We start from the raw sequence: 23,877 nt of genomic DNA on the forward strand, positions 1-23,877 counted from the left end.
CACGTAGTAGTAGGCACCCTCGGGGTAGTAGCAGTAGTCGTCGGGGTGGCATCTAACTCCTGGGGGCCACCATCTGGTTGCATCAACCGGAAAGGAGAAGGAAGGGGGAGAAAAGCAACCGTGAGTACTCATCCAAAGTACTCGCAAGCATCAGATCTATACTAAGTATGCATTGGTATCAAATGGAAGGGTTGTATCTGTGGACTGAATTGCAGAATGCCAGAATAGGGGGGAAGGCCTAGCCTATCGAAGACTAGCATCTTCAAGCAGCTAAAAGCATCTTGCAGCATGTAGAAGAGTATAGAATAGCAGTTTAATTAACAAGCATGTTGTAACATTAATGCCTAGAGATCCCTCCTCGACTCCGTGCGAGAAAGCAATCTCGGAGCCACATATCCATCACATATCAAGTATCCATTTCTAGTTGTATAAGATCAGGATACAAGTCTGAACGTCCATTACCGTGGACACGGTATTCGAATAAAGATCTTGCCTGCAGGGGTGCACCACGTTTTCCAACACGCTCGATCACTCTGGCCGGACACACTTTTCTGGGTCAATGCCCGGCCTAGGAAGATCAACACGTGGTAGCCCTACCTAGGCTCAGCAGAGAGGTCCCCGCCGGTCTACATCCTAAGCACTCCAGGGTCTGGGCCCATCGCCCGTTACACTCCGGATTGTTGCGCGCAGGGCAGATCCAGGCTGCCCGGATGGCGCCGGCCCAGCCGTGCTGCAATGCTGAACAGGACGTCTGACAAAGCTTCGGCTGATACTGCGACGTCGAGGCCCATAACTATTCTCGCGTGGTGGTTAGTGCGTAAAGGCCAGAGGCCAATTCAGAACAAATACCCAAACCTGTTAGTGCATTATTAAGAGAAGTGACGGCTGTCGGGACAAGTCCGGAGCTATCACCCCTCCTAGGTGATACCGCTAAACAGCAAGCCACCACCGTAACAACTCCTCGGGTGCTCTCCGGGCCCGCCCGACTTTCACCAATGTCTCAAGTAAAGTCAAGGTAACCGTGTGTCCAAAACATCAAGGAAGAAAACCCGAGGAATCACCCCCGGTGGATTCCACTCAATGTAATCATCAAGGTGAACGTAAGAGGGACCACCCTCGAGGTTCACACTTGAGGTGTTGCACGACAGAGCCGTATCGGGAATGGTGAAAGAGGAAATCACCCTCGATGACCATGACTAAATAGCTACACTACAGAATTATCATCAGGAGTGCGTTATGAGGGATCACCCTCGGCACTCGATAGTAGCTCTGCAGAGTCAAGCAATAAAAGGGGCGTGATGTGATGTGAGGTGTCGAGCTCTGGTCGTCGATCACGTTGATCGAGTCGTCGATGATGAAGCAGGGGCAACAAGGACAAGGTGGAGGTCACTGATGGATCACTAGCCAACCTATACTAAGCAGTTTAGGGTAAGCAGGTAGGTAACAATAGCAGGTACAAAAGCAGGCTATGCATTAGAATAGGAGAAAACAATAACAGTAGCAAAATCTAATGCAAGCATGAGAGTATAGAATGGGCGATATCGGGATGATCAAAGGGGTGGCTTGCCTGGAAGCTCCGCTGAAAGGGAAGAAGGTTCGTCGTCGACGTAGTCGATCACAGGGACATCAGCAGCGGTCTCGGGGTCTACCGAAGAGAAGAGGGGGAAGAAACAGTAAATATAATGCAAACAGATGCAACACAGATGCATGATGGGGGTAACACGCAGGGCTAGGGGTGTTCTAACGCGGTACTACACGATACGGGCGAAGGGTGATAACATCCGGAAAGTTTTCCCGGAGTTAGGCATTTTCGGATAGACGAAACGGAGGGGAAAGGTTGCATGTTTGCTATGCTAGGGACATGTGGCGGATGAACGGGCCGCGTATTCGGATTCCTCTCGTCGTTTTGGGCAACTTTCATGTATAAAACTTTTTCATCTGAGTTACGGATTATTTTATATGATTTTTCAAAATTTAAACAATATTCTGAAATTACTATTAATTCGAAATTAAATAACAAATTGCTACGGGTACCCAGCTCTGCGTACACAGAAGTGTACTAGAGGCTGACAGGTGGGCCAGGGGGTCCCAGTTGACCAGTCAACGTTTGACTGGTCAACAGGGGGTGGGCCCCCCTGTCATCTACTCATCTAACTAACTAGAGATTAATTAGGCTAGCAATTAGTTAGTTTAACTAAACCAATTTAATTAAGTTAATTAATTGATTAATTAACTAATTATTTATTTACTTATTTTTTAACATATTTTTTGTTTTTAATTTTTTTAGAAGCCAGGGCAACAGGGGCCTGCTAGTAGTGGCATTAGGCCAGCGGGGCGGGGCGGGTCAACGGGCAGGCACCCGTCGGGGCGGCCCGGCGCTGCGCCTCCCACCCGTGCGTGGGGGCGAGGCCGTGACCCGGCGAGGCGCCGGCGGCCAGGGCCAGTAGGCCGCATGGGAGGTCGGGGAAGTGGGGGGGCACGGCCGGCCGGAGCTGTGCGGCGGCGTGGTGGCCAGGAGAGGCGGGGAAGCGGGGCTGCACTAGCGGCAGCGCAGCAAGCAGCGCATCGGCGGGAGAAGCAGGAGGAGGCAGGCACGGCGGCAGGGGCGCGACGGCTTGTGGCGAGCGGGACAGCAGCAACACAAGGAGCAACGCAAGAGCAATAGCAACATGAAGCAACAGAGACAGAGAGTAGCGGCAGCAAGCACGCACGTACGCGTACACGCACGCAGGAGCCCGGATGAGTTCGGGGATGGCGGCTACGGCAACAAATCGAGGGGGCAAGGAAGGGGGATGGACGCGGCTCACTGCGAGGGAGGTCGTGGACGTGCTCGGAACCGCGGGGAGGCGCCGGTGGTGGAGATCGACGGCGATGAAGCCGTGGCCGTGGCGGGGAAGACGACCAGATGGCGAGGTTGTGGAGGGCTTCAGCTCGAACCGAAGGTTGTAGGCGAAGAAGACGAGGCCGACGGAGCTCTAGAGCATAACCTTGCGGGTCGGGGACGGCTCCGGCCATGGGAACAGCGGTGGCGCGGCCATGGAAGAGCTCGGGGCAGGGAAGATCTGTGGGGAGGGAGAGGGGGAAGGAGTGGGGGAGTGAGTGGGTGGGGTGAGTGGATGAGAGGAGGAGAGGGAATCGAGGGGACGAGGGGGGTCCTTATCCCCTCCTGGCGTCGGCGCCGGCGAGGTGGTCGGGCGGCGACCATGCCCCTGTAGCGGCACGGTCGGCCGAACAGGAGACGACCGATGGGGTGGGGGAGCAGGCCGCTGGGCCGACTGGGTGGGCTAAGGCCCAGGGGGGTGGGTTTACTTTATATTTTTTGTTTGCGTTTTATTTTTCTTTTTATTTATTTCTGTTTTATTTTAAAACCACTAGCATTTGAATTTTAAATAATATGAGACTTGGCCGTATAATCACAATTCAAAATTTAGCCACTGCCATAAATGATTTGGTGAGCATCTAAAATAGTTTGGATCCTTTTGTAATTTAAAAAGCATTTAAAACATTACTTTAGCCATTGTTTTATTTATTTTAGGGCATTAAACCAATTTATAAAAATGTTGGTTCACCATTAAAAATATCCAGGCATTATTTCCAACACATTGAACATTTTAGTTTTGACATTTGAAAACTTTCATTTTTTGACTTTAATTTAAATTTGAATTCGAGCCGATTTGAATCTAAGAGAGATTAGCAACAGTAACAGTGGTGACGTGGCATCATTAGCAAAGGATTAATGTAGCTTAATTATCCGGGCATCACAAATCTCCTCCACTATAAGAAATCTCGTCCCGAGATTCAGGAGGTAGAAGGAAACAAAGCGGGGTATTCATCATGAAGACGATCCTCGAGTTCCCAAGTGGCTTCATCTTCAGAAGGATTTGACCACTGAACTTTTAGAAATTTGATAGCCCTCAGAGGGTGCGACGTTCAGCTTGAACGAGAACGTGGATCGAATGCTCTCTGTAAGCGAGATCATCTTGCATGGGTTGAGCTTTATAAGCCATGGGGTTGTTGCAATAAGACTTGCGACTCAGGGCATCGGCCACGACAGTAGCCTTGCCAGGGGTATAAGAAATACCGTAGTCATAGTTTGTGGTTGTTTCCATACATCGCTGCTGACGCAGATCCGGATCTAGCTGGGTGACAGATACTTCAGACTTATGATCGGTGAAGATCTCGCAACGATTACAAAAAGGAAATGTCGCCACAACTTTAGTGCAAATTTAACTGCAGCAAGTTCGAGGTCATGGACTGGGTAGTTCTTTTGGAAAGACACGTTGGAATTCACAAATGACTGGAGCGTTTTCAATTCTCACAAGAGGAGAAGCGTTTAATGCATTCAAGGAATAAATCCGTGATTCGGCATTTCGAACAAGATGAGCATGGTGGCTTACTATCTCCTTTGATGGATGTAGTAGATGGACGGTTTTAGTGGCGCAAATGATAGAAGCAATTTTTGCTTCCAACCATTCCATTTCCAGAATGAGGTGAATATTGGATGACTTCAAAACAATGGGGGAAACAAGGAATTCCAACCCTTCAAGCTCAACGGGAACGTTACGACTAACCATGATGGTTCAACATTGGCCCGCAAAATGTAGCTTGAAATTTCGACCAAGTGATGGTGGTTCCAACAGGTAAGGAACGATTGTGGTTGTCCCACCATTAAGCGGCGGGACCTTTCAGGTAATAAGCCACGAAGGTGACATAGTTGGAAGGGGCTACATCAGCAGACGCCAGCTCGAAAGTGATGTCACAAAGCCAGTCGTCAGCATCAAGGGGCTAAGTTGAGCTACGGTAGATGACAGGGTTGAGACGCGCAAAGTCTTGCAGAGTCACTGGACCTGACTGCTGATTCATATTGGGGCACGAAAACTGAGCCATGACTCCTACCATGAACTGAGGATTCAGCATCGAACTACTGTATCATTCCGGCCATGTATTCGGGCGATGGTGGATTGTCGCCAGCACGACCATAACTAGCGGGTCTAACCATCCTGCTTAAATGCAACAGGGGTAGTTTAGCAAAGGGGGGTGGAGCAAGTGCAAGTAGTCACTCATGATGTATCCTGAACAATGAGAAAAGGCGCGGTATGTACAAAACGATAGTCATCGAAGACATATCGATACATATGCAGGGCAAATTACACGCTGCTCGCATGAGTTCGGATAAGAGAAACATCGTAGACATACCAGGCGGCACGCATGCACGCGATGGAAGGCTACAACAACGGAACATAGCAAAGGCTACATCAGCGTTAGTGAAAACCTCTGGAGCAAGGGATTAGCAAGTGACGATGCAGGGTGCCCTCGATAAGAGGATCCTGAGGTCAGTGAATAAGGCAAAGCAGAACTTGACCCTCAATTCGAGAAAGCCATAGTATAAATCTCCGGGTGAATGTGATCATGAGAACCTAATGTTAGAGTTAGCAAATCAGTTAACCCGAATAGAGGAGAGATCAGAATCCCAGAGTATAGACGAGAAGTAAAAGATCCTAATACCGCCCAATGGCGACGTGGGCCCGTAAGCCACACAACCATGTTAGTAATTCGGTTTTTCAAAGACTAGACTCAACTTCGGCCAAGGAGTTGGAAAGGGGGTTCCTACAGGCAGTCGGCTCTGATACCAACTTGTGACACCCCCGATTCGACCGTACACTAATCATACATGCAAATGTGTACGATCAAGATCAGGGACTCACGGGAAGATATCACAACACAACTCTAGACACAAAATGAAATAATACAAGCTCCATATTAAAAGCCAGGGGCCTCGAGGGCTCGAATACATAGCTCGATACATAAGCGAGTCAGCGGAAGCAACAATATCTGAGTACAGACATAAGTTAAACAAGTTTTGCCTTAAGAAGGCTAGCACAAACATCAATGATCGAAGAGGCAAGGCCTCTTGCCTGGGACCTCCTAACTACTCCTGGTCGTCGGCGGGCTCCACGTAGTAGTAGGCACCCTCGGGGTAGTGGCAGTAGTCGTCGGGGGTGGCATCTAACTCCTGGGGGCCACCATCTGGTTGCATCAACCGGAAAGGAGGAGGAAGGGGGGAAAGGGGGAGCAAAGCAACCGCGGGTACTCATCCAAAGTACTCGCAAGCATCAGATCTATACTAAGAATGCATTGGTATCAAATGGAAGGGTTGTATCTGTGGACTGAACTGCAGAATGCCAGAATAGGGGGGGGAGGCCTAGCCTATCGAAGACTAGCATCTTCAAGCAGCTCCAAGCATCTTGCAGCATGTAGAAGAGTATATAATAGCAGTTTAATTAACAAGCATGTTGTAACATTAATGCTCAGAGATCCCTCCTCGACTCCCTACGAGAAAGCAATCTCGGAGCCACATATCCATCACATATCAAGTATCCATTTCTAGTTGTATAAGATCAGGATACAAGTCTGAACGTCCATTACCGTGGACACGGTATTCGAATAAAGATCTTCCCTGCATGGGTGCACCACGTTTTCCAACACGCTCGATCACTCTGGCCGGACACACTTTTCTGGGTCAATGCCCGACCTCGGAAGATCAACACGTCGTAGCCCTACCTAGGCTCAGCAGAGAGGTCCCCGCCGGTCTACATCCTAAGCACTCCGGGGTCTGGGCCCATCGCCCGTTGCACTCCGAATCGTTGCGCGCAGGGCGGATCCAGGCTGCCCGGATGGCGCCGGCCCAGCCGTGCCGCAATGCTGAACTGGACGTCTGACAAAGCTTCGGCCGATACTGCGACGTCGAGGCCCATAACTATTCTCGCATGGTGGTTAGTGCGTAAAGGCCAGAGGCCAATTCAGAACAAATACCCAAACCTGTTAGTGCATTATTAAGAGAAGTGACGGCTGTCGGGACAAGTCCGGAGCTATCACCCCTCCTGGGTGATACCGCTAAACAGCCAGCCGCCACCGTAACAACTCCTAGGGTGCTCTTCGGGCCCGCCCGACTTTCACCAATGTCTCAAGTAAAGTCAAGGTAACCGTGTGTCCAAACATCAAGGGGAAAACCCGAGGAATCACCCCCGGTGGATTCCACTCAATGTAATCATCAAGGTGAACGTAAGAGGGACCACCCTCGAGGTTCACACTTGAGGTGTTGCACGACAGAGCCGTATCGGGAATGCTGAAAGAGGAAATCACCATCGATGACCACGACCGAATAGCTACACTACAGAATTATCATCAGGAGTGCGTTATGAGGGATCACCCTCGGCACTCGATAGTAGCTCTGCAGAGTCGAGCAACAAAAGGGGCGTGATGTGATGTGAGGTGCCGGGCTCTGGTCGTCGATCACGTTGATCGAGTCATCGATGATGAAGCAGGGGCAACAAGGACAAGGTGGAGGTCACTGATGGATCACTAGCCAACCTATACTAAGCAGTTTAGGGTAAGCAGGTAGGTAACAATAGCAGGTACAAAAGCAGGCTATGCATTAGAATAGGAGAAAACAATAACAGTAGCAAAATCTAATGCAAGCATGAGAGTATAGAATGGGCGATATCGGGATGATCAAAGGGGTGGCTTGCCTGGAAGCTCCGCTGAAAGGGAAGAAGGTTCGTCATCGACGTAGTCGATCACAGGGACATCAGCAGCGGTCTCGGGGTCTACCGAAGAGAAGAGGGGGAAACAATAAATATAATGCAAACAGATGCAACACAGATGCATGACGGGGGTAACACGCAGGGCTAGGGGTGTTCTAACGCGGTACTACACGATATCGGCGAAGGGTGATAACATCCGGAAAGTTTTCCCGGAGTTAGGCATTTTCGGACAAACGAAACGGAGGGGAAAGGTTGCATGTTTGCTATGCTAGGGACGTGTGGCGGACGAATGGACCGCGTATCGGATTCGTCTCGTCATTCTGAGCAACTTTCATGTATAAAACTTTTTCATCCGAGTTACGGATTATTTTATATGATTTTTCAAAGTTTAAACAATATTCTGAAATTACTATTAATTCGAAATTAAATAACAAATTGCTACAGGTACCCAGCTCTGCGTACACAGAAGTGTACTAGAGGCTGACAAGTGGGCCAGGGGGTCCCAGTTGACCAGTCAACGTTTGACTGGTCAACAGGGGGTGGGCCCCCTGTCATCTACTCATCTAACTAACAAGAGATTAATTAGGCTAGCTAATTAGTTAGTTTAACTAAACCAATTCAATTAAGTTAATTAATTGATTAATTAACTAATTATTTATTTACTTATTTTTTAAAATATTTTTTGTTTTAAATTTTTTTAGAAGCCAGGGCAACACGGGCCCGCTGGTAGTGGCATTAGGCCAGCGGGGCGGGGCGGGTCAACGGGCAGGCACCCGTCGGGGCGGCCCGGTGCTGCGCCTCCCGCCCGGGCATGGGGGCGAGGCCGTGACCCGGCGAGGCGCCGGCTGCCAGGGCCAGTAGGCCGCACGGGAGGCCGGGGAAGTGGGGGGGGGCACGGCCGGCCGGAGCTGTGTGGCGGCGTGGTGGCCAAGAGAGGCGGGGAAGCGGGGCTGCACTAGCGGCAGCGCAGCAAGCAGCGCATCAGCGGGAGAAGCAGGAGGAGGCAGGCACGGCGGCAGGGGCGCGACGGCTTGCGGCGAGCGGGACAGCAGCAACACAAGGAGCAACGCAAGAGCAATAGCAACATGAAGCAACAGAGACAGAGAGTAGCGGCAGCAAGCACGCACGTACGCGTACACGCACACAGGAGCCCGGATGAGTTCGGGGACGGCGGCTACGGCAACAAATCGAGGGGGCAAGGAAGGGGGATGGACGCGGCTCACTACGAGGGAGGTCGTGGACGTGCTCGGAACCGCGGGGAGGCGCCGGTGGTGGAGATCGACGGCGATGACGCCGTGGCCGTGGCGGGGAAGACGACCAGCTGGCGAGGTTGTGGAGGGCTTCAGCTCGAACCGAAGGTTGTAGGCGAAGCAGACGAGGCCAACGGAGCTCTAGAGCATAACCTTGCGGGTCGGGGACGGCTCCGGCCATGGGAACAGCGGTGGCGCGGCCATGGAAGAGCTCGGGGCAGGGAAGATCTATGGGGAGGGAGAGAGGGAACTAGTGGGGGAGTGAGTGGGTGGGGTGAGTGGATGAGAGGAGGAGAGGGAATCGAGGGGACGAGGGGGGTCCTTATCCCCTCCCGGCGTCGGCGCCGGCGAGGTGGTCGGGCGGCGACCATGCCCCTGTAGCGGCACGGTCGGCCGAACAGGAGACGACCGATGGGGTGGGGGAGCGGGCCGTTGGACCGACTGGGTGGGCTAAGGCCCAGGGGGGTGGGTTTACTTTATATTTTTTGTTTGCGTTTTATTTTTCTTTTTATTTATTTCTGTTTTATTTTAAAACCACTAGCATTTGAATTTTAAATAATATGAGACTTGGCCGTATAATCACAATTCAAAATTTAGCCACTGCCATAAATGATTTGGTGAGCATCTAAAATAGTTTGGATCCTTTTGTAATTTAAAAAGCATTTAAAACATTACTTTAGCCATTGTTTTATTTATTTTAGGGCATTAAACCAATTTATAAAAATGTTGGTTCACCATTAAAAATATCCAGGCATTATTTCCAACACATTGAACATTTTAGTTTTGACATTTGAAAACTTTCATTTTTTGACTTTAATTTAAATTTGAATTCGAACCGATTTGAATCTAAGAGAGATTAGCAACAGTAACAGTGGTGACGTGGCATCATTAGCAAAGGATTACTGTAGCTTAATTATCCGGGCGTCACACCTACTCTCACCGGGAGTAGGATTCCCCCTTTCCTAGTAGAACTAAGAGCCCTTCCAAGTAGTAGGAGTAGGAGAGAAGGAAAGGGAAAAGAGAAGAGAAGGAAGGAGGGGGCGCCGCCCCTCCCCCTAGTCCAATTCGGACTAAGCCTTGGGGCGCGCGCAGCCTCTCCTCTCTCTTTCCCCTAAAGCCCAATAAGGCCCATATACTCCCCGGCGAATTCTCGTAACTCTCCGGTACTCCGAAAAATACCCGAATCACTCGGAACCTTTCCGATGTCCGAATATAGTCGTTCAATATATCGATCTTTACGTCTTGACCATTTAGAGACTCCTCGTCATGTCCCCGATCTCATCCGGGACTCCGAACTACCTTCGGTACATCAAAACACATAAACTCATAATACAAATCGTCACCGAATGTTAAGCGTGCGGACCCTACGGGTTCGAGAACTATGTAGACATGACCGAGACACGTCTCAGGTCAATAACCAATAGCGGAACCTGGATGCTCATATTGGCTCCTACATATTCTACGAAGATCTTTATCGGTCAAACCGCATAACAACATACGTTGTTCCCTTTGTCATCGGTATGTTACTTGACCGAGATTCGATCGTCGGTATCTCAATACCTAGTTCAATCTCGTTACCGGCAAGTCTCTTTACTCGTTCCGTAATACATCATCCCGCGACTAACTCATTAGTTACAATGCTTGCAAGGCTTATAGTGATGTGTATTACCGAGTGGGCCCAGAGATACCTCTCCGACAATCGGAGTGACAAATCCTAATCTCGATATACGCCAACTCAACAAGTACCTTCGGAGACACCTGTAGAGCACCTTTATAATCATCCATTTACGTTGTGACATTTGGTAGCACACAAAGTGTTCCTCCGGTAAACGGGAGTTGCATAATCTCATAGTCATAGGAACATGTATAAGTCATGAAGAGAGCAATAGCAACATACTAAACGATCAAGTGCTAAGCTAACGGAATGGGTCAAGTCAATCACATCATTCTCTAATGATGTGATCCCGTTAATCAAATGACAACTCATGTCTATGGCTAGGAAACTTAACCATCTTTGATTCAACGAGCTAGTCAAGTAGAGGCATACTAGTGACACTCTGTTTGTCTATGTATTCACACATGTATTATGTTTCCGGTTAATACAATTCTAGCATGAATAATAAACATTTATCATGAAATAAGGAAATAAATAATAACTTTATTATTGCCTCTAGGGCGTATTTCCTTCAGAGTTGTGTTGTGATATCTTCCCGTGAGTCCTTGATCTTGATCGTACACATTTGCGTGTATGATTAGTGTACGATTGAATCGAGGGCGTCACAACAACGCAGTCCGCACCGCGTCATCCTCTTCCCCTGTCGGGCACTCCTCCATGCGGGTAGCGGTGGGTGCTAGTCCCTGCACCGCGGGCTTGCATGCGCACTCCGGAATCGGAGGCGCGCACCGCCTACCGCGAGAGGCAGCGGGCAAGGGAGTGGGAAGCGGCGGAGCGGTCCGTGCGTCGTCGCCGCGGGATGCCTTCTCGCATGGGTCTGTCATTGGTCGCTCACGACGTCGGAGACGGACGCGCACCGCCTCCGGAGAAAGAAGGCAACGGCCCTCCGGCTAGCCATAGAGCAGTCAAAGCGGGAGGCGAAGGAGGCAACGGCGGAGGCGGCTCGGCTCGCCAAGCTGAGGCGGCAGCAAGGCAAGGTCGTCCGCCGGATGAAGGGGTTGATCGTCCTATCCTCCTCCTCCTCCTCTGCTGACGATGACAGCTCCACCTCCTCCTCCAACGACCAAGATCCTCCACCAGCCGCGGACGCCTACAGCTGTGCCAGCAACCGGAAGGGCAAAGGTCCGGTGCGGAAGCGGTGATCCCGCACCTCCTCTTATGTTTATATCAGTTTTAGTTGTTGGTGTTCAAGAACTTGTCCGACGATGAACTCAGATGATCTTTTCGATGATGTCAAGCCCGTTTAATGTCCGTTTGCACCTGATTTTGTTGTCCGTTTACACCTGATTTTGTTGCCCGTTGTTTGATCACGTAAAGTAGCTCACGTTGCATGTATAATATGGATGTAGGGTGTCAGATATGAGATATGCAGATGTGAAGAACAAAATATGAAGCGTGTCCGGTCAGTGCCCGCGGACGCGCCAGGCGTGTACACGGGCGTTTAAGGGACCAAATTAGCTCATCGCGGCTGTAGATGCTCTTAGCATCTCCACCTGCTCCACTTTCCTCAATAATTTTGGTTTATTAAAGGGAGTTGGGCAAGAAAAACTGGCAAGTCTTCCAATTCACCCAATACTGCCCATGTCAGCGCGCTGCCACAAACCGCCGGACCACCGTTGCTGATTGAATGACAAGTGGGTCTTAGGGCATATATAATGCATAGCCCCAGGGTGATGCCTCGTATGCCATGTAGGATCGGATATCAGGTAAAGTAGGTTTGGATAGAGAAGCGGGATCCTCTGCAGGAGGCGGATGCTTGGAGAGAAAAATGTGGTCCGGTGTCAAAAGCTGAAAAGGTTGAAGTGAAAAGTAGAGATGCATGTATACTAGAGTCTTTATTTTCTATTTTTTTAATGAGGCCCACTAGTGATAGCTTGCATCGGGAAGAAAAATAAATGTAGATGCTTTAAGTTACTTTTTATCATGGGCATCTATATCCATATGTCACCATTGTATATGCCTTTATATGTCATATTAGTTAGTGAGGTCAGTTATATTGGGGATCTGCTAGAGCATTCATCCCAATAAACTTGACCTTTAGAGATGCGGGCATTATAGATATTCTTTTCCCCCAAATTTCTACAATATGAATTAAGAATTTAGTACTCACATGAATTTGAGAGGCTACTTTGATCGGGACGTGCGTTGCACATGCACGCTTACTAGTAAGAGCAAGTTCTTTTGCTTGATTCTTCCATAATTGAATCCCTCCCAACTTTTCCAAGAATCTTCAACCCTTGTTCGTCTGACAATCCTAGCTAGTTAGACACAGGTTCTCCGAAAATCTTCTAACCCTCGTTCATTTGACAATCCTAGCTAATTAGACCCCAGCTTCTAGCAGAATCCTCAACCCTCGTTCGTTTGACAATTCTAGTTTTTTTTAGCATAATAACTTTATTCATCAAATGATAGTCAGGTCGTTTACAAAAAGATGAAGAATAAAGTCAGGAATGTTTTTCCGTACTTCAGACTTTTTCATGCTAATACAATATTTTGCTAGAGCATCCGCTACTGAGTTCGCCTCTCTGCTACAATGATCAAAAGAAATATGAGCAAATTCCATTGTCATTAAGGAACACTCCGCTATAATAGGCACTGTTGTTCCCATATGTGCATTAGGGTCTGAAATTGCCTCCAACGCCCTTGTGCTATCAGATTCTATTACCAGCTTTGTGCAGTCCAAGTTTGCAGCTAAATTCAGTCCACACCGGATAGCAATCATTTCTTCTTCTTCTACGTTAGGCACATGGGGTATCAGCTGAGAAGCTGCGCCTAAGAATTGTCCTTGATCATTGCGTGCTATGACTCCACAAGAACCCGAGAGGTTATCCGCAAGAAAGGATGCATCAACATTTATTTTTACCATTCCGACTTCCGGTTTCTTCCATACCTGGTCACTCCTCCGAACAGCTTGGTTTGGAGTATTCGCTCATACAAAATTACTCCCTCCGTTCGGAATTACTTGTCTTGGAAATGAATGTATCTAGAACTAAAATACGTCTAGATACATCCATTTCTGCGACAAGTAATTCCGAACGGAGGGAGTAGTAGCTAGAACCTGGATTGACATCACCGCTTGTTCTGTCGACTGGACAGTTGCCCCCTTCGTATACAGTCTCCTTTGCCACCAGATGGACCACATGGCCACCAATATGAATTCGGGTGTAGGAATGTTATTCACCGTCGAGTGTACCTGGAACAAGGAGTCAAGATTAACCGAGCCAGAGCAATCCTGAGTAACCACCTTGTCTATCTCAGTCGATAACCCCAGCTCTTTCCAGATAGCATATGCTCGAGAGCAAGTAAACAGGCAATTCTAGCTAGTTATAGGGTCTAAATAGGTAGGACTGTCAAAAACAAAATGAGGGTTAAAGATTTTGAGAGAAGTTGGAAAGGGGTCAAAGATTCTTGGAGACTCAAACAAAAGAATTAGCCCTGAGTGGTTTGGATGCTCTAAAGTTCCATTTAATTAAGAAGACAAAATCCCCTAAAAACAGCACCTTTGATCTCTGTTGTATGTATGATTCTCTCAAATCTCAATGCAGCAAAAGGAAATCTCTAGCGCCAATGTGTATCTACCAGGCCCAACACAACAATAGATGTAAACATGAAACACGTACTCATGTTGCACCTTTTTGAAACGAAAATGAAGGGAGAAATGAATCCCAGTGCTTTTCGAAATAATCAAGCAATGGGTGACATCAACCATTTCCATAGCTTTGCACTTGCACCTGATAGTTCCATCGGATCTCTTTGTTATTACAGTTTATTCCACATGGAGCCCCTTGACGGGCGACCATGACATCTCGAGCCGACAGCACTACCACTCCAGAATACAAAGCGAGAAGCCAAACGAAAAGGCAAGAACAAAAAAGGCTGCCAAGCCAGATTGCTCGGCAGCTGGTGAATGGGATCTATCGGACCAATGCACAAAATGGACATCTTCAGGCCTTCCGCTTGCAGTTGCATCTCGTGGCTAGGTTTGATTGAACCAGCGGTCCACCGCATTGTTCATGTGCCCGTTTCCATGGGTACCCACGCCATTAGGTGCTATGGAGGACGTGTGGATCAATGAGGAAGGCGGCCCAACAGCCATCGAAGACGAGGGGAACAAGCCAGGGACGCTCAAGAGATGGCTGCTGCCTTTCCTTTGCCTGATTGTATGGATCTGTCTCAAACTCTGCTCATGGATGTTTGCAAGGGTCTCAAGCTCCTCCAGTGACAAAGCTTCCACCCCGACACCATACAGTGGGGCATGCCGAGCCATCTCTTCTTGAAGTGACGTTTCCAGAGTACGAATATATTGCTGCAATAACAAGATACAATAGTAAATACAACATGCAGTGATGTTCTGATGCAAAATTTCTAATATATAAATAGTGACGATATAGGTGTTCGGTTTGGTGCCCTAAGTTTGCTGCGTTAACCTCGGCACGCCACACTTCCTTAGTTGGTGTTTGGCTCACTAGTTAATACTGCATCTGTTCATATCACATATCAGGGTCCCAACGATTTTGTAAACATGCAAACTATAGGTTAAACTTATCAGAAACGGAAAATAAATAATTTAAAACATTGTAAACTGGCACCCCGGAAAAAGTAGAGTTCCCAATTTGATCTATGCATGGATACAATTCAAAATTCCAAGACGATTACACCTTAAAAATGGTTTTACGTGTTACTTATTCTACCCTTGCCTACTTTGTTTTATGGCAGTATCATAGTAGGGCCACCCAGTTTTATCTATGCATGGTTACAATTTAAATTTAAAGATGATTACTTTCCAACAATGGTTTCACATGTTGCTTATTCTATCCTCGTCTACCTTGTTTTTATGACAGTATCATAGGAAAATCAACTCCATTGTGTGTATTTTTTTTCTACCAGAACACTAATGATATTTCATAGCTTAGCTCAAAAGCATATCTCTGGAACATTGGAGAATATGAAATTATCTATTTTTTAAACTAGCAAGGTCGCAAACCTGGCAAACTTGCAATTTTGACTCCATTCCATCAATGTAAGCTTCGCAGCGAGAAATTTGATCTTCTTTTTCTTTCTTTTCTCCCTCGGTTTGTCCAACTTTATGTGTCAGCCTCCTTACTTCAGCCTCAAGTGATTTTCTAATCTCTTCGCGAGCCTGTGTTTCAGCTGCATGTCGTTTTAATTCATCATCAAATCGTTTCCTTGAAGCTTCAGCATTCTTCAGCCTCTCTGCCAATGTATTCTTCTCAGTAGTTACTTTCTGCAGCATACAAGATGGATGCAAACCGTAAAACATCAATGTTGTCTTTCTCACTGAAATTTCCAATGGTATCACAAGGCAACATTCTAACAATTAACAGTAATACCAAACATACCAACATGACTTGCTTCATATGATCTTAAAATAAGAAACACACCCTTGAAATCTATGAATAAATCTACTAGCGTTTTGCCAGTGTGAGTTAATCAACAAGGCATGCATTTTAGGAAAAAGTAGGAAATCTTAGCACTTATGGCACTGCTTAAAGGGTGTGTTTGTAGGAAAAATATGCATTGTATGGTTTTTGACAGTAACTCTTACCTTTATTTCTTCGCGTTTCCGTGCTTTAAACTGTGATAGTTGTGTCTCTGCTTCACTAACACGATCATGAAGATTCTTCCTATCAGCAGATAGCTTTGCAATTTGCTCGTCTTTCTCTGATCGCACCCATTCCATCTGATTCTCAATCTCCCGCATCTGCCTGGAGAGTTCCTTCTTCTCCCGAATATAACGATCCTTCTCAGCTTTTAGTTCAGACTACAACAATTATAAAATAAACAAAGTGTTAAGCTGAGAAACAAACAAGAAAGGCAGGTCAACAGCTGAATCACAACAAAGAAATACCCTTAGATGTCCTGTAGTTGCCTCAGACTCAGTTAGTCGTTGGGCTAATGCAGCTTTTTCATTGGTAAATTTAGTTTGCTCCATGTCCATCTCCTCCCTCAAACGAATATTCTCATCCTCAGTAGCACATATTTGGTGCCAAAGATTAGCACGATCGGCCTGAGCAACTTCAGCAGCTTCACGCATCATGTTTAAAACAGGTCTAGCAATTCCAAACTCCTCCTTAACAAGAAATACCAAGACATCCATATCTATGTCAACTTCTCGGCAGTTATCTGAGGTATTTGTTGCCCGGTCAACAAGGCCCTTCAGAAATCTGCATCTATAATGATCCTCGGCATAGATCTTAAACATGATGGCATAAAGCATCCGCACAAAGTCTTGGACCCTCGCTGAGGTAGATAGAGACAATACCTCACCAAGTGCAAGGACTGAAGTGAAATCACCTTCTTGGATGGGTGAGGGTTCAAATTGCCCATCTAATAAAACTTGTTTGCTCTGTAAATCATACACGACAGCCCCAGACTTTGAACTTAACTTGTGAGAATGCCGTCTTTCCAACACCATGGCTACTAACTGCAGCCCAAAGGCCCCTTGCAATAAAGCCCTTTCAAAAACCCGTGCAACTTCCACAAATAATCCAGGTACTGATAACATTTCTATGAGTACAAAAACATCTGATAGATGATTGCTTCCATGTACAGCTTGCTCTTGCCAAGAAGGCATCCCTTCAGCTGAAAGCCCATCTTTACTACAAGTACTAGAAGGTGTGGAGAGACAACTGTTATCAGGTTCAGGCTCAGAATCAATATCCTTCAATAATGCTTCAGCTACATCTGGCCAGTTATGCACCGTTTTAGACAAAAACTCAAGCACACACGGTGGAACATCAGCACCCAAACGTTTTAATCTCCATCGAACAGCTCTAACCTTTGGAGAGGGAAAAAGGTAAGTGCACTTAGTAGTAGTAATATGAAAAGATTATACAAGTATAGAGAAAGTAACAAGAGATTATCGATGGTAAACATACAGCTTGAGGAATATGCTGGCACTGTGATGCCGCCTTGAGAACATATGAAATGGCTGCTACAAGAGGCTCGTCATTTGAATCAGACAACAATTCAAGTGCATGAAAAGATACTCGTTTCCAGACATCAGCATCAAATTCTAACTCGGATAAGGCACCAAAAACCTGCCATGATGGGAAAAAAGAAATCAAAATAGATATTAGACTCACTTGTGTATATTACTAGCCTGCTATATCATGAATGATGGCTATCTTCACAAATATAGAGACATTAAGGTCACAAATATAGAGACATGAGCGTCATAATATTCAGGCAATTCAGACATGTGTTCACCCAAGAAGTGGAAGTGTTACGTTTCTTTGCAAAAATGAAATTAGGCACCAAAAAAAAGTAAGATTAGTTCAAAGCGTCAAACTTACCGGTAACCTCAGTGATGGCTCAGCATCTGCCTTTTCAAGATGATCTAAAAGGGCACAAGAAGCAAGTGAGTGTTCAGACCCATCAACCAACTTTGGTACAAGGGCGATGAAATCAGGTTGAAGCTTCTTTGGAGCTTTCTCTAGTACAAGTGCAATTTTCTGGACAGACTTAGGCCGCTTTCTTGGTTCAGGGCATCCATGTGGAACAGCACAGTCTAGTGCCTTCAATGAATTAACAATCAGTCCTAACAGTTCCACTGACTGGTCTGGCCATTTTGTCTGAAAAAAAAACAGCAGGTTAGCATACTTGGTAAAATAAAATATGAAAATGAGGCTGAATATGATAGGACCCTCAAATCATACCCCAGGAGCTTGATCAGAACTTTCATCCCCTGGCAGATCAATGGCAGGTGTCTCTGGAGGACAACTGGACTGTTCTAGAATCTTGACAGGCATCTCATTTGCATTTAGCTCTGCATTTTCTAATCCAAGATTACGCCCAAAATTAACAGTATCAGATTCAGCCGTTTCATACTGATTTCTGCATGCACATTCTGTTTGTTCGCCTTCCACAATGAGCTCTGATGGAGAGCTAGCCCCATTTGAATCAGGAGCAGTTTTAGAGCTTGAGGAAGAGGAGCCATATGATGATCTTTCATCTGAAGGTTGGCAGCACTCAACCATTATATCTAAAAGCAAATCAATTATAGCTTGCTTTAAGACGCTAACACCCATCAACAAATTTATGAGACTTGTGGAGCTTGAATCACACTTTGAAGAATCTTTCTTTCCACCACCCTTGGTGGACACTTTGGCAGGAAGAAGCATGCGCTTCACTTTTGCTGGGTTATCCAGATAAACACGCAGGCCAGTAAGAAATCCAGCAATCGCACTAGCATCCGTCAAAATTTTCTCTCTCAAGGTAACCTGCGGCTGAGTATAGTTGTCTCCATATGTAAGTGAAAATCCAGCTCTTGAGAGGAGGTTCCGGAACATATCTTCCTCATCACCACTCACATCATCACTGTCTTCAGACTTGATAAGTTCATCAGGATCTGTTGACAACTCATCCTGGTCATCATCTGAGGCAAATACCTGCCAGATAAGTTAATTGGGAATTACTATATACAAACCATAGTTATCACAGATAAATGTTATCCTATCTACCATAACTTCTTTTAGAGGTAAAAAGGAGGCAAACGTCATGTACTCATCATTGACTGATAATTCAGACAGCATATTTCTGAACTGAACCTAAAGATATATATAGAGAATACCCCATTGCTTGAGTAAAATACTGGATAGAAATGGACATCAAGATGGAAGATGGCCAGATATGACACATACATTGTTATAGACCATAGTTAGGACTTATAAAAGCAAAATCAAGAACATTTTTCATGTTTAGCCTTGTTATCGTCAATGGACTACACACAAAATATCCACTTAAGGTTCTTGGGTTAGTTGATGAAAAGATATACACGTATGAGAGCTAACTTATCTCTAACAGTAATCTGATCAGTGTTACAATTTATCATGTACAACAAACTGGAGTGCTTGTAAGAAAAACATTTGTCAGCTGTACTGTTAAAGTTGGCATGTACTTGCAGCTAATGAATTACAAGTCTGTAACGATACTTGCTAAATCATAAAGCGCTAGTCTCGAAAGTTCATAAAATTTTCAGAGTAATCTAACTATTGCATTCCACAGTTTAACTGTACCTTGAAGTGCTCAAATTGCAGATTCGCCAGGCTTAAAATTAGTCAGTGATTGGTATGACCAGTTTATTAAATGCTAAATATTGCAATCAAGATCTAATTAGAAGTGGCCTACATCCTGGTCAAATAAGAGTACCCTAGGACCTCCCATTCTTAATTATTTCTCCTTGTGTACCTTCATACACGATATAACATATGCTGCACAACTACATTCAAGCTGAACTTTTGGTTATTACAACTACAGCACATCAAAGCAGTTTAGAGAACGCCCTAGAACCTAGCAGAAGAAGCACAAATAGAAAGGCCCAATGAAAGATTAGCAAACCTAACCTCACCTCGAGATCAGAGAAGTCAAACCATGGACAGCAGTCTATGATTTCACAAACGAAGACAATAGTGTCCCGAACAAGAAAGCCAGCTTCAGGATCCAGAATGTCTGAAACCTTCATAAACTGGAGAACTGAATTGTTCCATGTTTTTGTGCAAATTGAAGATTCTTTGCACACGGTTTTCAAAGAGTTCTTCTGGTTGAGTATAGCCATCTTATAATGTACCCAAAAGTTCTTATCAGGATCAACCCCAGATGACTGATCACTCTCCAGATATATGCACATTGTATCAAATGACTCATATACACCTGCAGGTTGTGTTATGTAAGCACAAAATATGAAAATACAAAAGAAACTATACGGTACAAGACTGAATATTAAGTAAACTTCGTTTACCTATCCGCAGCTCACAGCCACCAGCCTGAAAATATTTACTGAAAATCTTTCTAGTCTCCATAATCTCCTTAAAGGACAAGAAATTTTCTACCTTCCACGTAAATGACGTATGTTTTGGTAAAGTATCAATCTGATATCCAGAACTTGAACTGCATATTTCAGAATCTTCGTCACTAAGCTCTTGCATAGTTGCAGTTTCCTTCAGAATGAGAACCTCTGCAGAGAACACAACAGTGTCCTGTACAAGAAAACCAGCATCCTGGTCGAAGAGGCTAGTTAATGTCAGAAATTCACGCCAACCCCAATCCTTCGCTGACTTAGAGTAACGATTTTGAGACTCTTTCATGATTGACTTCTCCTCCCCTTTCTGATTGATAACAGACAATCTATGGCTCACAAAGCAGGTCCATTCACTGGTAGTATTTCGGGGATCTGTCACTTCCAGAAACACTGAGAGGTGGCATGGTGGTTGAGACTGCCCTGATTGCAGCAACATTAAGAGAACCAACTGATGAGGTCAGTACATACATTCTGATAGTGCAGTTACCTAAATTTAAAAAGTAACAATACTGATAGCTAACTGAAAGGAAACTAGCAGTGATTTGATTGCAATGAGACCATAAGTTCACAAGGATAAATAAGTAAGGTGCTGAAATATGTGGAAGATAAATTAAATAAATGGCAATTCATTCAGAAGGATAAATAAGTAGGTGACTGAAATACGTGGCATGTAAATAAAAAACGGCAATTCAAATTCTACCTACATATGTATACAGTGTCGTTTAAGAAATTGCGATGCAGAGGCTGAACCAACAAACACACCAAACTTAACAACAACTCACCGGTAAACCCAGGTTGCACTCAAAATGTCAAATGATTTTATTACTGCTGTTCGATATACTTATAATTCTTTTACAATCAACTCATAGAATAAATGAACTTCATTATGTAGCCTCTGGGCAAGATATATTCATCTCACTCATGATTTAACAGCTGAAGTTAATTCACTGTGGTTGCTACTATTGGGGGGAAGTGCATAGAACAGTCTGAAATTTTCACAGGTTTACAGAAAGTGGATGGACATCATGCAAGCATGGACCTTGGATGGTCAAGATGAGAAATAATTACTCCCGGCAAGTGGTTGTACCCGCAACCTACTTGTTGGTTGAGGCACCTCAGAGAAAACCATGAAAGAATAAACATGGATGTAGAGCATGCTATAATATGTGGACCAACAAGGCACGTCAACCAACAAGAGGCTGCAGATGCAAGCACTTGCGCCAAATCTGCTGTGAAAAGAAAAACAAGTGTGGAGGGTCTAAAATGACAACTAATTAAGTACACATTTTGTCTTCTGTGCAGGATACAATGGGCTAAAAAATTGCAGTTGCACAGATCATCCAAAATGTATATCCTTATTTAGATATTTTTATAACATGGAAGTTGATTTTTCGATAGCGATCAGATGGACTTGTTATCAATTTAGTAGTGCTCCATGAGTCATGGCATATTGTTCTGGAAGAGGTAAGGTAACAGGCTAACAGCTATTTAACAAAACAAATATCCAAGCGCGTGCTATTCACAAGGTTGGCTGTCAATCAGAGCAAATAGTGATAGACCATATCAAACAGGGAAAACTGACACAATAATTGCAAGAAATGAACAAAATGGGGTTGTGCCTCTTTCATAGGCAATGATTCAAATTTCTAAAAAAGGTGATCAAAGCCACACCACTGAATCTATTGAGTGATACAAGCTAGTAGCTATATTGTCTAAATAAAATCACAAACATGAATTTTCTGGTGAATTTCCATTTACTGAATGCAAAATTGCAACTCGGAACGGGTCAAAATCTAGTGGATTCTCAATGTTGCAAATGGTTAAGAAACTTCAGCCCATTTAGCAGGTGACAGTTCTGATCAAATCATATAGGCATAAAAATTCTAGGTTTGGTTATCACGTTTTTAGCAGTATATGTCAGCAAACTTCATAGAGTTGATGTTGAAACTACCAGATGAATCTTGAGAAGGCATTTTTCCAAATACTTACCCCGTGGATAAACAATAAGGCGGCAGTCGCGATTCCCGACCTGAAATCGTCTGCTCTTGATGCACAAACCAGTGATCTTCCTCTTCTTGAGCAGCTCCTTCAATCTTGTGAAGTTTTCGATCCTCCACACAAACTTCCCAAAGTGCCCATCCGACTTTCTAGTCCCAGATCGTCCACCCCCAGCACCACTAATGCCCGCCACCGGTGGTAAGCTACGAGTGAATGAGTTAGACTCCTTGATCACATGCACCGAGGCATTAAACACCACAGCCCCATCAAACAGGTAACCCCCATCGGCAGCCAAAAACTCATCCATCTTCAGGTAATCCCCCCATCCAAGGCTGGCACTGTCTGCTCCAAACCGCCCATATGAGTCCCTATGAATGTGGCTCCCCCCAGGCTTCTGATTAAGGATTGAAACACGGAAAAGACACCAGCAACCACGGTCAGCATCAGGCACGCCACTCCCTGCACTAGTTGACGCCAATGCTGACGCAGATGACGCCGAGGTTGCCTGAACCACAGGCTCCTTGCCCTCGAGGCACACCGACAAATGTTCTGCACCAGATACATTACTCTGGTAGACACTAATCCGGAGTCCACAGTCACTCCCACCAGCAGCGGCGGCAGCAGGGAAGAATGCGGGGCTCATGATCTTTTGTGTGCGGATCATCTCCCGGAACAGGCTGAAGTTGAACACCTTCCAGGTGAAACGGCCGTCGGCCTCGGAGAAGGAGGCGGTCTCCGATAGCACCGAAATGTCGGCAGCAATGACAAGGGAATCGTGGGGCGGCAGGAGGAAGGATGCGGCGGCGGATGGAGCGAAGTCGCACCAGCCGTGCGAACGTTTCTTAGAGGAGAAACGGTGCCAGGAATCGCGCGCCAGGGACTTGGAGTTATCGGAGGGATGGACGACGGAGAGGCGGTAGCTGAGGAAGCAATCCCATTTGGAGGATGTGGTGGTGGTGGTGGAGGAGGAGGAGGACGATGGGGTTTTGGGGTCGAGGACCTGGAGGTAGAGGGATAGGTATCCCGGGAGGGACTGGGTGTCGCCGCGCGGGTAGAGAAGAAGGCGGCAGTCGAAGCCGCCGACCTCGAAGTAGCGGCTGTAGAAGGTGCGGGCGCGGGTGCGGGGGAAGTCCGGGAGGGTCCATCGGCAGGAGGCGGAGGCGTCGCCGCGGCGCTCGACCGAGAAAGTGGCCGAGGCGGGGTCGGAGTGCGATGGCGAGGGATCGTCGGTGGCCGGCGCCGCCGCCGCCGGCGCCGCCGCGGGAGGCGACACAGTGGTGGGCTTCATGGATTGGGGATTTTTCGTTTGTTTTCTCGAGATGTTTTTTTCTGGGGGCGATGGTTTTGGTTTCCTTGGTCTCTCACGAAGGCACGAGAAAATTACATCTACAGTAATTGAACTTGACTCTAGGGTTCACTTTGGTCACTGTATTCACGAAATCGCAAGTTACGGTCACCGGGCTCGCTGAACCGGGTCACTATACGGTAACCCATACCGTTTCGGCTCGTATCACGTGCACGTGGACGAATTTGACGAAAAAAAAACGCTTGGACTTGCCAACTATACAGGACACGTCGAGGGTTTCTTCA

At 46.2% G+C, this 23,877-nt stretch overlaps 1 protein-coding gene across 1 annotated transcript; it reads right to left on the minus strand.

Annotated features, from left to right (window-relative positions):
- Positions 1–14,150: 14,150 nt before the first annotated feature.
- On the minus strand, positions 14,151–23,626 carry LOC123144815 (uncharacterized). The gene is made up of 10 exons (XM_044564058.1): positions 22,279–23,626; positions 20,230–20,709; positions 19,840–20,141; positions 18,149–18,880; positions 17,786–18,064; positions 17,369–17,530; positions 16,339–17,268; positions 16,036–16,251; positions 15,454–15,714; positions 14,151–14,775 (listed from the first exon to the last, which is right to left on the minus strand). The coding sequence occupies exons 1-10, from the start codon at positions 23,573–23,575 to the stop codon at positions 14,446–14,448; spliced, it is 4,989 nt and encodes a 1,662-aa protein (XP_044419993.1). The 5' UTR covers positions 23,576–23,626; the 3' UTR covers positions 14,151–14,445.
- Positions 23,627–23,877: the final 251 nt, after the last annotated feature.

The sequence above is a fragment of the Triticum aestivum genome, chromosome 6D (assembly GCF_018294505.1).
Source record: "Triticum aestivum cultivar Chinese Spring chromosome 6D, IWGSC CS RefSeq v2.1, whole genome shotgun sequence".
Classification (NCBI taxonomy): Eukaryota; Viridiplantae; Streptophyta; class Magnoliopsida; order Poales; family Poaceae; genus Triticum; species Triticum aestivum.

Bases quoted from the DNA above. Each gene is read 5' to 3' on its own strand.
- LOC123144815 (XM_044564058.1), bottom strand. From the start codon at position 23,575: ATGAAGCCCACCACTGTGTCGCCTCCCGCGGCGGCGCCGGCGGCGGCG. The intron at 18,881-19,839 runs GTGAGGTTAGGT...CTTATCTGGCAG, and splicing joins TTGACTTCTCTGATCTCGAG to GTATTTGCCTCAGATGATGA. The intron at 17,269-17,368 runs GTATGTTTACCA...CCCTCTCCAAAG, and splicing joins GCCAGCATATTCCTCAAGCT to GTTAGAGCTGTTCGATGGAG.